Source organism: Triturus cristatus, chromosome 3_2 (genome assembly GCF_964204655.1).
Source record: "Triturus cristatus chromosome 3_2, aTriCri1.1, whole genome shotgun sequence".
In the NCBI taxonomy this organism is placed as follows: Eukaryota; Metazoa; Chordata; class Amphibia; order Caudata; family Salamandridae; genus Triturus; species Triturus cristatus.
The window spans coordinates 875339583-875352473 of record NC_140584.1 but is presented as its reverse complement, the minus strand read 5'-3'; the positions used below and the strand labels follow the sequence as shown (position 1 = coordinate 875352473).

At 46.0% G+C, this 12891-nt stretch overlaps 1 protein-coding gene across 2 annotated transcripts in view; it reads right to left on the bottom strand.

The window, feature by feature from the left end:
• CPD (carboxypeptidase D) overlaps positions 1-12891 on the bottom strand; it is a 752391-nt gene that overhangs the window by 173132 nt on the left and 566368 nt on the right. For both annotated transcript variants that reach the window (XM_085649244.1, XM_085649245.1), the window contains exon 12: positions 5774-6094. In XM_085649244.1, the coding sequence (XP_085505370.1) occupies positions 5774-6094 (321 nt within the window). The remainder of the gene's footprint in view (positions 1-5773; positions 6095-12891) is intronic.

Here is a 12891-nt window from a genome sequence, read left to right as displayed (position 1 = left end):
CAGGCTGGTTCAGGTCCGCTCTCTACAGGCTGCCAAGGGTCTCCTTGGTTTGGACGACGGGTCCCCCCCGCTGGGAGTTGGGGACTCGCCGGTGAGGCAACGTCGACGCTCCTTCTCTTGGCAGCGAGTGGGGCGCCCTTCCGGCCCGGGTCGGCCGGACCCTGAGACCAGCGAACAGGAGCGAGGTGCCGCGGTTGCTTCGGTGGCGACTGTGACGGAGGCGGCCTTGCAGGACTCTTCTTCGGCTGCCTAGCCACTCGGGAGGCCTCTGCTTGCTTGTCGCCGGAGGGCCACCCTCCTTTCAGGTACCACGGGGTATTGATGTACTTTGTGAGGAGACACCCTGGGCCTGTTCATTGGAGAAGTGAGGGCGGAGACTCCGCTTCATGGACTTGGGGGATACCTACAGTGGTCCCTGTTTTGGAGTTATTGGTATTTTTCTTGTTTCAGTTTAATCTCTGGTGGGATCCTGGTTGGGGTGGTCCCCGGAGAGGGTGGGGGGTTGGGGGAGGGGAGGGGAGGGGTCGGTTGGGTTTGGGGAAGGGAGGGTCCAGTGGTGGCGGCTGGGGGTGGCGTGTGCGAGCTGTGTGGGGATTATTTGTTGTGTGGGGGATGGCGGGAGGTCCTGGGGTGAGTGATTGTACGCGACTTGGCTCCAGACAGGGGAGTGGGGGGCGGAATTGGCCAGGGTCCTTGTTCTACTTGCTAAGGCAGGGCGCGAGGCGCATCTGATTGGTGAGTCTGCTGAGACATATGACAATTTAGGGTATGGCCTTGAGTCTCCCGGGGTTGGGATTCGAGAGCGATGGTCCCGGGGTGCGCTGCTGGCCCTAGTTTGGAGAGGGAGATTTGCTCGCGCTGGACGATGGGTGAAGGTGCTGTGGTGTGAGTGGGGAGATCAGGTGGAGAAGAGAGAGGGGAGCAATATAGGATGCCTGTTACCTTAGGTACTTGGAATGTGAAAGGGCTGAACTCTCCCCAGAAACGCCAGAAGGTCTGGAAATACATCCTGGATCATCACCTGGATGTGGTGGGGCTTCAGGAGACGCACCTGACCCGGCGAGACGAGTCACGCATCAAACATCGGCAATTCCCTCTTATCTATAGGTCCTCGGTGGCGTCGAAGCACAGGGGAGTAGCCCTGATGTTTCGTTCGACCCTTCAGTTTCAGCCTCTGGGGGTGCGTGGCGATAAGGAGGGCAGATGGCAGGACTTGCACGTTCCTAGTTTTGTATGCTCCCAATGCTGGGCAAAATAGGTTCCTCCTGGAATTGTTGCGCTCAGTGGAAGACTTTGTGGAGGGCGCCCACTTTATCATGGGTGATTTCAATTTGGTCTGGGACAGGGACCTGGACTGTTCTCATCAGCGGAGAGCCGAGGCCGGCCTCTTCTCTGAGGAGACACGTCGGCAGTTTGAGGAGCTCGGTTTGTTGGACGGGTGGCGCGCTCTGCACCCAGTCTCCCGTGATTATACCTTCTTTTCTCACGTGCACAACTCTTACTCCCGCCTCGACCATGTTTTTTATAGCCAGTCCCTCCAGGGGTCCCTGAGGGAAGCGAAAATTTTTCCCCTCTCCGTCTCTGATCATAGCTTACTGGCGCTGGGCCTCCAGTGGGCTCCGGAGGGGACTGTGCCGCGACAATGGTTTTTTCCGGCGTCACTGGTGCGGGACGAGTCTTCTTGCAATGCCCTCCGGAAGGCGACTCGGGAATTCTTTCAGCTCAACCCGGTGCGGGACACCTCGATCTTCACTACCTGGGACGCCTTTAAAGGCGTCGATCCGGGGTAGTTGCTTGGCCCTTAATGCGGCGCTTAACCGGCAGCGGAGGGTGGAGCGGGAGGCGCTGGAGAGGGAGCTTTTAACATTGGAGCAGGCACATAAGGCTAATCCGTCCAGGCAGACGCTGCGCTCCCTTACTGCTCTCAGGGGCAAACTTCGGGCCCACTATAACAACAGGGCTGAATTCACCCTCCTGAAGCTCCGTCATCTCTCTTACTCTCAGGGGAATAAGGTGGGGAGGCACCTAGCCCGTCAACTGCGCCGTAAGCGGGAGAGGGAGTACATAGGGGGCGTGAGGGATGCCGCTGGTGTGCTGCAGCACAACGACGCGACCAAGGCAGAACTCTTCGGGGACTTCTATGCGACATTGTACTCGGGGGACGTTCTGGACCCCATGGCTCAGGAGGACTATCTGCGCGCTCTTCCGCTCCCCCGCGTTTCTCCCGAATGGAATGACCTGCTCTCTGCCCCCATCACTAGGGAAGAAGTATTGGGTGCCATTAAATCCCTGAAGCCCCGCAAGGCACCTGGTGCGGACGGGTTCACGGCCCTTTTCTACCAGACCTTTGCGGGGGAAGTCTGTGAGTTCCTGGTTCGCCTGTTTAATGACATGGCTAACTCGGGGGTGTCCTCAGTCTCCATGGCGGAAGCGGTCATCTCGGTGATCCCCAAACCCGGCAAGGATCCCTCTGTCTGTTCGTAATTTCGGCCGATAGCCCTGCTCAACCTAGATGCTAAACTCTACTCTTCTATTCTGGCGTCGCGCTTACAGGACTTGCTGCCTGCACTGATTCACCCTGACCAATCTGGTTTCATCAAAGGGCGGCAGACCCATGATAACACCAGAAGGGTGGTCCATCTTATTGAGAAAGCCAACCGGTTTCACATCCCAGCGGTGCTGATTGGGCTGGATGCCGAGACGGCGTTTGACCGGGTGGACTGGCAGTTTCTGTTCCGAACTCTTCACGCTTTTGGATTCTCGGGCAGGTTCGTGACCATGCTTAAAGCCAACTATAGCGGCCCCCGATCTAGAGTCGCAGTAAATGGGTACCTGTCCCCCTTTTTCCCCGCATTCGCGGGGTACGCGGCAGGGCTGTCCTCTTTCCCCTTTGTTGTTTGGCTTGAGTATCGAGCCTCTAGCAATAGTAATACGGGAACACCCGGACATTCGGGGACTGCCCTTCACGGGGGAGCAACATAAGATTTCTCTGTTCGCGGACGATGTCCTCCTTTCCCTTGAGGATCCGGCACACTCCCTACCCCATGTGCAGACGGCCCTGGCGCGCTTGGAGGGGGTTGTGGGGTTTCGGGTCAATTATGACAAATCTTATATCCTCAATCTCACGCTCTCATCGGCGGAGGTGGACCGGCTTCGACCGCTCTCGCCCCTATCGTGGTCCCACTCCTCACTATTGTATCTAGGGGTCCGCTTGACCCCCACGGTGGGTAAGCTGTACTCGGCCAATTTCCCTCCACTCTTGGCGAGTATCCAGACTGACTTGCAGCGCTGGAAGCCGCTGTTTATCTCCTGGCTGGGCAGGATCCATGCGATCAAGATGATGCTCCCCCCGAAGCTCTTATATCTATTCCAGGCTCTCCCTATTGTTCTTGACGGGGACTTTTTTCGCCGCATAAAGACTCTCATGCTCCGCTTCGTGTGGCAGGGCTCGTTTTTCCTTTACCACCCTTCGGCGGCCGCGGTTGGAGGGGGGGGGGGGGGGGGGGTGGGCCTCCCTGATATGCATCTCTACTATAAAGCAGCGCAACTGAGGGTCTTGGTGGAGTGGACCCAAACCCCTTTCGGAGAAACATTGGCTCCACATGGATAGGAGTGTGGCGGGTCGCACGATCTGGGACCTGGTGTGGAAGACTAAGGGGGACAGGCCCAAGAATGCTTACCTTAGCACCCCTACTGGCACCACCCTTAAGGTCGGGGATGCGGTTTCAGGAGACGAGCGCTGGACTACTTTTCCGTCGCCCTTCATTCCCATTCATTTCAATCCGGCCTCTCCGCCTGCGCTTCGAGAGGGCCCCTTTGACGCCTGGAGGGAGGGAGGCAGCCTAGCCCTCACGCATTTGTTCCACAGCTCTGCCCCGCTGACTTTCCCGAATTGTAGACGAGACTATGGGATCGCCGAGACGGAGAGGTTTCATCACGGCCAATTGCTACACTGGGCCCTGTCTCCGTCGGTTCGGGAGGCGGAGACTCGGCCACCTACCCCCTTTGAAGCCTTTCTTTCCCGCACTTCAACTATGCGTGGGGCAATCTCTTTCATCTATAGCCACATCCTGGCCACAGCTGTCTCGCCTAGGCCACGGTATATGGGTCAGTGGGAGGGCCTTGTTGGGCGTGACATCACGGATGAGGAGTGGTCCCACTTGTGGCGAGACCTGGCCAGATACAATCACTCAATGGACCTTCGGGAGGCGCATATTAAAACTATGATGGATTGGTACCTCCCTCCTGCCAAGCTCCATCGTATTTTCCCTATCTCCTCAGACAGATGTTGGCGGGGCTGTGGTTTGTTGGGGGACTTCCGCCATATTTGGTGGGACTGCCCGGTTATCCGCCCCTATTGGGAAGAGATCTTGTCCCATATTAAGGACATCCTGGGGTATCCGATCAGGAACTCTCTGGAGCAAGTGCTGTTGGGCCTTCGGGACCCACTTTTAGAACATCAGACGCGAGCGGACAAACAGATCCTTTGGCTCTGCATAGGAGCGGCTAAAATCACTCTGGCGGCGGTCTGGAAAAAGAGGGAGGCCCCAGCGATCTCTTTGTGGCATGCGAGGTTGTGGAAGTTGTTGAGCATGGAGCGTATGGCGGACATATTTCTGGGGGACTTCAAAAATGTTGTTTTCCGCTGGGGGCCGTTGGTGCGCTTCCTTTCTCGGGGGCTACCGGCTGCTGTGTACCCGCCGTCGATCCGAGCCCTTCATCTGTTTCAAGTGTCACCTTCGTTGGAAGCCTGCTGTAGTGTGGCTGTGTGCTGCCACCACTGGAGGGGTGGGGGGTGGGTGGGTGGTGGTTGAGAAGGGGGGGGGGGGGGGGGGGGGAGTTCTCCTGGTTTTCTTTTTTAGTTTTGTTGGATTATTGTGACAGTCCTCAACGACAGGAGGGGAGAGCCTACAGTTATGGGGTTGACTGGTCCGACCCCGGTAACTTGCATGTTGTTGTTTGCTCTGGATGGGTGGCCTTCAAACGCTTGTATAGCCTCTGTACTGGCGGCCTGGAATTGGTCCCTCTTCATCTCCTTTAGATTGTAGCCCAGCTGGGCCGGACAACAGGACTATTACCAGTCATAGCGGCCCCCCTCCCCTTGTGCATCTCCCCTGCGTGGGAAATTGTGGCGGGATTGCCGCGTGTTTTCTTTTTCCCTTTGTTTTCTACCTTACTTAAAATAAAAACCTTTGACAAAAAATATATAAAGTGGAGACTGTGTCCTGTTGCTTCATGAGTTTCAGGAGGCCTGGCGAGGGTCATTTAATCCATCCTTAGAACTAAACAAATACTTCAAAGAAAAACATTTTGTACTATTCTGAAACCAACAAGATTGCAGGAGTGGGTACATCATGCTCTCTACAACACATGCTGAAAAAAGTGATCAGTAATCAAGAAGAGAAAAAAGTGTATACAGATATAGAAGCAGCTGCTCTGACTGAAAAATATTTTGGGGGGGGGACATACATCAGAGTAAAAGCTCATCTGAGGACTCCTGTGCTTGAAATGTTTTAGGAGATTCCAAAATGGCCTCAAGACGGAGCTTAAACCACATCCACTCATAGGTTAAAGCTGAAAAAAAGGTTTTAAAACTGATGTTTGTATACAGGAATATTTGAAATTGTGTGCCTCTATGACAGACCCAATGCTGATACTACTTTTACAGAACTGCTGGACAAAAATCATAACATTTCTGTTTTTTCTTCCCCCACTAGACAGTAACCAGTGATTCATTACAGCCAAAGATTTAAGGTGCCATGAAGAGACTTACTTGGTAAGAGCCGTGATTTGTGGGTAGTTCAAGTTCAGCCCTCGCAAGGACTCTGAAAGATCCTTGTATGGGCGGTACCGGTGTGGAGTTGGATCACCCAGAGAGCTCATAAGGAGTTTATCCAAGCCTTTCTCTGCTGAGAGGTCTTTGATCAAGGTTTCAAACTCCCTTGTTTTGGGGTCATTGTCATCTGAACTAGTTGCCCCAGCTTTTCCTTTTTCATCGTTGCTGTTAGATTCTGGCACTGACCGGGCAAGAGTGAAATTTACCTCGACTGCAGCGCCATTCACCACAGTCACTGTTTTGGTGAGAGGGACATACCTGTTGGAAAAAAGGGGATACATCAGTAACCCTACCAACAATGCAACATTCTTGAGGAGAAGGAGTTATTTCGAGGTTAGTGATGTGATTTTATATGCATCACCTTTAAAAATGTTTGAAGACATGTTATGGATATGATCTAAAACATCTTTTTTTTTGTAAAATTTTTTTTAATTGATTTTACAACCTAGGTGAAATCGTTGTTCCACATAGTGTGCACACTACACAGCATGATGAACCGTAAAACAACGCATCATTATGGCAGCAATATTCAGTCAAGAGGCAGAGCCACAACATTAGTTGAACCAGTGTTAGCTTCCCTCAAAACCACTCATATTAAACATTAATTGACATTTTTCATCTAGAACTCCTCGCTCAATCGATTGCTCATGGCCTAACACGATGCAACAGATGACATTGGTGAAATTACTTATCACATGACCACTGACTGTTATAACAATCTGCAAAGTATGGCCATTTTACACATCTGTTATCTCGAAGTACACAGTACCAAAGTCTGTGCCAAACATGATTTGTGGGCTGAAGCACTGAGTGGGTGACTGAGTCATGGGTCATACCCTGCACCCATAATCTAGGATCAGCCAAAGTTTGCGGCCAGTAACCTATGGTGGTTGGGGTATAGAGAGCATGGTGTTGCAAAAGGGCCTGGCTAGTGTATACTCGGTGTGGAGGCGTTGAGCAGAGAATCAGCTGAAGGTCAGACTTTGCATCAAAGGTGTACTAAGCACAATTACATTTATGTCAAAGCGCTGTACAAGGCTGGGAACAAGATCAGGCTCTGTATACAAACAGCTGTGAGGTGCAGGGGTGCTAATCAGCTTCAGTGATATCATTGATGTCAATAAGTATAGAATGTCAGCAGCAATGTAATCAATGACATCTGAGGTGCTTCCTAGGATATACAAGTATCTGGGCAGTGAATTTGGATAATGTAACTTACTCTGCAGGCATCGGTTAGTGGCACGTAGTGCTGTAGATTCAGATGTTTTGCATACTTCTGCTATCTAGTGCTGCATACGGATGCGTGCAAGTCTTTTTTCTTCGAAGTCTTTCGAATCACAAGATCGAGTGACTCCTACTTTTGGTGATAACGCACATGCGCATTGACTCCATTGTTTGACTGTTTTCCCACTGGAGGGTTAGAATGGAGAGCAACATTAAGTGTAGTAAAGAGATGTCCATGTGTAGCAATAAGCAAACTGTAACGGACACAGGTGTCACGGGAGGAGGGTGGGTGCATGTGAATCTACAGCACTACATGCCACAAACAGATGCTTACAGAGTAACTAACAATCTTTTTGATGTTAAGGGAAGAGGATGTAGTCTTATGGCTGGAACGGTCGACCTTGAAGCTGGGGAACTGGGTTAGATTTTTGGCAACGATGCTCAGCATCCTGCGATTCTGGGCAATTCACTTAAACTCCGTGCCTAACAAAAATTAATATGTCCATCTGTAACGAAACTGGTGCTCATGTAAAGCGCTCCAATACCGGATATCTTCGGGTCCAGTTCGCGCTTAATCAAACTCTTTAAAAAAATAAAAATAAATTGTAGCTGAAGATACGCATGCTTTGCATAGACTGTAATTAACCAACAGAAAAGCTGCCAATACTGATGCTCACTCAAATTTCTTTACCTTTTTCTTTATTAAATATCTTTAAGCCATATCTTATTTATTATTTTTTATATTGAAAAGACATTTGGTTTTTAGAGATCAACATTACACGTAAAATGTGAGTTAAACATAAACTGAAGACAACACAACACCACTTAACACAAAGACAAAAAAAATTGTGACACATGTTCAATCAAAATTTTTAACAATAAACCATAAATCTGTACAGCTCGGTACAGCTCGTGTTCTCTACAAATTTTAGATCTTCTGGTTTACATTAATATATACCTCTGAAGCTTAATTCAATACAACACATTTTGTATTCTTTTCATTCAGAGGTAAATTTCCAAATGGTTGACCAACTGTGCTCACTATTACATTTTTAATCTCTATACACCTAGTTAGTAGCGATCATCATGCAGTCTGCTTGTTTTCATGGACACCTATTTGGTATAGACTAATAAACAGTCAACGCGTTTCAAACCCTTGGGACATAAATGTCAGGTTCTACTCAAGACGTGGAACATCAAGCTAAAAAATAAAACAAAAAAAGAGGGATAAACATGCTTACAATTAAACATCCAAACATCCGACTTCTGTTACTCAAAATACATCAGCTTCCTTTACTTCAATCTGGTCTTATAAATGAATACCAATCTCCTTGTTCACCCGCCGGTGAACCAAGTGACAAAATGCAGCATTTAAAGACAAAATTAAAACAAGTCATTACTATTATAGCCATTGCGGGATTTTTAGATCTGTAATCAGCCTTAGAACGTTGTAACAGTGCTTACTTTAGACCCGTTGTGCCTTCACATGTTCGTTTTTCTTTGGAATCAAATCCCAGAATAATCTGTTGGTTAAAACACCATTTGTGAATGTCATCGCTATGGAAGTTGTCAAAGATGAAAAAAACTTCAATACTATAGTCCTTACAAAATAATGTTTGTGCTCAGCCCGATCAATGGGAACTACAACTAATATATCGCTCACATTTTGCTAAATGGAAATGTTGGCGCTTAGTCATCCGATCCGATGTTTACACCACCGCGTAACGAAACTATGCGGTGTAGTTTAAAGCGAGATTCGCATCTCTAAATCGCAATCCCTCGACCGGATTGCAATGATTTTTTTGCTGTACCTCACAAGAATATTGAATGCTGCACAATCAGAACTTAAATATTCTTAAGCTGCTCCTTAGCGTGCCTTGTGCGATAGAGTCTTCTACCGTGGCAGTACTTCCTGGTCAATCATAGGGCAATGCTTACGGTGTCCGTTGTTAAACACGTTCTCATTGAAAAAAATGAAGAAACTTTACTAATCCGTTGCGCTGAATCTATACGCTTCCCGTTTTTTAAAAAAAAGGGTGTGTCTCTCTCTCTCTAAAATGCGTATCATGCGGCAGATCTAAAAAATAAAGAATAAATAAAGAATATCACAAATGTGGTGATTTAGGAGCATGAAGAATAGCCTTTACTAGTAGCAACATATTGTTCTATTCAAAAAAGGGGGGAAAAAGATAAAAAAAACTCAGTTGTAAAACTGGTCTAGGTCAGCCATAATTTGACAGAAATCTTTTATGTAGTCCAATAATTGTGTATTGTGTTCACCATATAAAAAAGGGGATTTTTCATAAACTGAATTATCTCAGGCACAACGATGTAACTTTTAATCAGCAAATGCAGCACGGATGAAACGGGGCTCACAGATTATATGTTTCGGTTTGTTCATTCAGCCCATTTATGGCTGTATTAAATTTGATAATTAAAAAAGCCTCTTGTTGGTTCAGTTTTCGCTCTAGATCTCCTTCTCGTTCACCTGACTCTATTGAAGTTATCACTGTTCATCTCAGATCTGTTTCGAGGTGTTTTTTTTCAAGCCAGTGAGTGACAAGGGGAGCCGTCATTATATGTTTACGTATCCTAGACTTGTGTTGACATATTCTTTGTTGTACCTCTTGATTGGTCTTCCCAATGTAAAGTTTGTCACACGGGCAGACTATACCATATACGTTTTTTGTTTTACAATTTGTAAAAGAGTCATGCTTTCAATTGATTGATCCATGAGAAAATAAATTGCCTTTCATCGTCTGGCTACAACATATACATGTCCCACATTTTCTGTGTCCTTTAATAGGTGGTAATCTCAGAAAGCCACGTATATCTGAGCCTGATGTTTGTTTTTGGAAAGAAGCTCGGACCAGTTGATTTTTTTTAAGCTACTTTCCTTTTTGAATGCAAATAAAGGTCGTTTTAAAGTGTTGTTCAAGTTCGAGATTATATGCCAATTTTGAGTCATGATGTTTTTTGTATTCATTGGATTTAGTACAAAAGGTGGATACACAAACTAATTGGTCTAATTTAGTTTTGTTTTTCTTCTTCAGTAATTCTTCACGGGGGGATCCACCATGTCCTTTTCATTGATCTCCTCAGAAGTCTTTTGGGATACCCACAATCTTTCAATTTGCGTAATCAGATTCTCTGCATGTTTGTGGAATTCCTCTTCATCTGAACAATTGCGTTGAATCCTTAAAAACTGGCCATAAGGGAGATTTTCCCTTAGGCACAGAGGATGACGACTTTGAAAATGCAGAGCCTTGTTCCCATCTGTTGCTTTAACAAACAATGTGGTTTTTAATGTACCTTCCGATGCGTATACTTTCACATCCAAAAATTTGATGCTTTTATTGTCTTGATGAATGTTAAATTTGATGTCCGGTGTGCGCTCGTTTAACCAATCGTGAAACATAAATAGTGTTTCTTTGGTACCAGTCCAGACAAAAAATAGGTCATCGATATAACGGACCCATCTTGAAATCTGCTGAAAATATGAGTAGTATTAAATACAAATTTTTCTTCGCATTTGGCCATATAAAGTACAGCAAATTCAGGAGCAAAGGGACAGCCTATCGCTGTATCTGTCACTTGGCAAAAGAAAGAGTCATCAAATTTGAAATAGTTACATTTGAGGCAAATTTTGGCCAAATTCACAATGAAGCTAGTTGGTACCTGTTCAGGTTTTGATCTTGATTCCAAATATGCCTCAATTACCTCCAGTCCATCCTGTTGGGGAATTTCGGTGTAAAGGGACACCACATCAAAAGTAACTAATAGCTGTGATGTATCTGTAAAGTTCATGTCTTTGATCTCATATAAAAAGTGCATTGTATCGCTGAGGTATGAAGGAACTTCCTGCAGGAAGGGTTTCAGGAAATGTTCAACATATTTTGCAACCGGTTCAAAGACCGAATCACACCGCGAAACGATTGGTCGTCCCGGCGGATGTTTGTCATCCTTATGTATTTTTGGAAGTAGATATAAAATTAAGGGTTCGCGGGTGTTCTTTGACTACAAATTTTGATTCCTTAGGTCCTACAAAGCCAGATTCCACTCCATATTCGACTAGTGTGAAGATTTCACTTTGAATTGCTTTTATTGGATCGCCAGAGAGTTTCCTATATTGCTCGGTGTTGGAAAGTTGTCTTAAAGCTTCTTTTTTATATTCAGCAGGGGACCAGATCACAATCGCCCCGCCCTTGTCTGCAGGCTTTATTATTATAGAGCAATCGTTTTGAAGACTTTTTATGGCGTTCCTTTCATCCTTAGATATATTGTGCTTAATGAATCGTGTTCTTTTTTCCATTGAATTGATTGCAGATAACACCGAATGTTCAAAGCACAATATCTCTTTTGTTATTTTATTTATAGGCGGACAAAAATCAGATTTATTTCTTAGTCCTGTTTCTGGATTACTTAAGTAGTAATTTTGAGAAAAGAAAGCCTTATGTTTCACTTTTCTGCAGAACTCCATAGTTTCTATTTTTTCAATTTAACAAAATCAGTACTTTTAGTTGGAACAAACAGTCCTTTTGTCAACATCTTAGTTTCTATTTTGGAAAGTTGCCTATCTGTTAAGTTAAAAACGGGTGACGCTTAAAGGTTTTGTAAAAAAGGCCGCTTTGCTCTGCAATGTCCGATTCTCCCGTTGAGGAAGAGGACGTATCTGAGAATGAAATAAAATTTTGTCTAGACCTTGCTGCAAATTCTGGTAAGAACCTCCTTGAATCTGGTCGTGAATAAAAATCCGGTTGTAAATATGGGTATACACTTTCTAATGAAGTTTTTTTTATCTTTTTCAAATTTGGATGATTTTGGATTAATTGCAAAATCCTTAAATTCCAAGATCTCCTTATGGACTTTTTCAATCAATGTTTAGGCATTCGTAAGAGATTAATTGTCATTTATTTCTTGCTCTAGTGCTGCTATTTCCCTTAGTTCTTGTGAGAGCCTTTGTGCCGTTTCCACTGTGAGCACCATTAAATCCCTGCTGCATTTGGTGCCTATACAGCTGTACTCCTTCTTATAAATGGGATCCTCTGTAAAAATCACTGTAACGTTGCGTATCTATAATCCACCGGGAATTGTTTCCGCCTTTAGATGTTCCAAAAGGAAGTGTCCGTGTAGTTCTGTTCTAATTTGTTTTTTCTTTAGTCGCATTTATTTGTCAGATTCATTCAGTTGCTTTGTGGTGGTACTTAATGAGATTGAGGAAAAGAGAGCTGGAGTGTTTATTAACCTTTGAATTGGGTCTTCAGAGTATGAGTATGCGTCCTGTTCCGTCATATCAATTAAGCAAAAACACCAATGCCTTGACTCACAATACTTCGCATGCTACACACACACACACACACACACACACACACACACCCACTTTCGGTGTATATACACAAAACCTTGCGAGCGTGCGCCCGCTCTTTACTTGTAACAACAAAAAAGGGTTTGGCCCCTAATCAGTAAGGCCGGACCTATATACAATTAACCAACAGAAAAGCTGCCAATACTGATGCTTACTCAAATTTCACATTTAAACCAACAACCAGACGACAAAAACACTCTGGATGGGGAAAATTTGAATTTTTTATTTTTCTTTATCAAATATCTTTAAGCCATTTCCTATTATTTTTTATATTGAAAAGACATATGTGTTTTTTAGAGATATCAACATTACACGTAAAATGTGAGTTAACCCCTTAAGTGCTCCCATCGGCCAACGGCCGTCGCGAGCACTACCTCCGTAGTGCTGCGCACGTCCGTTGGCTGACGCGGCCCCGCCCACTGATTAAAACCGCCGCACTGCGGCGGAATTCGAACCGCGGTTAAGT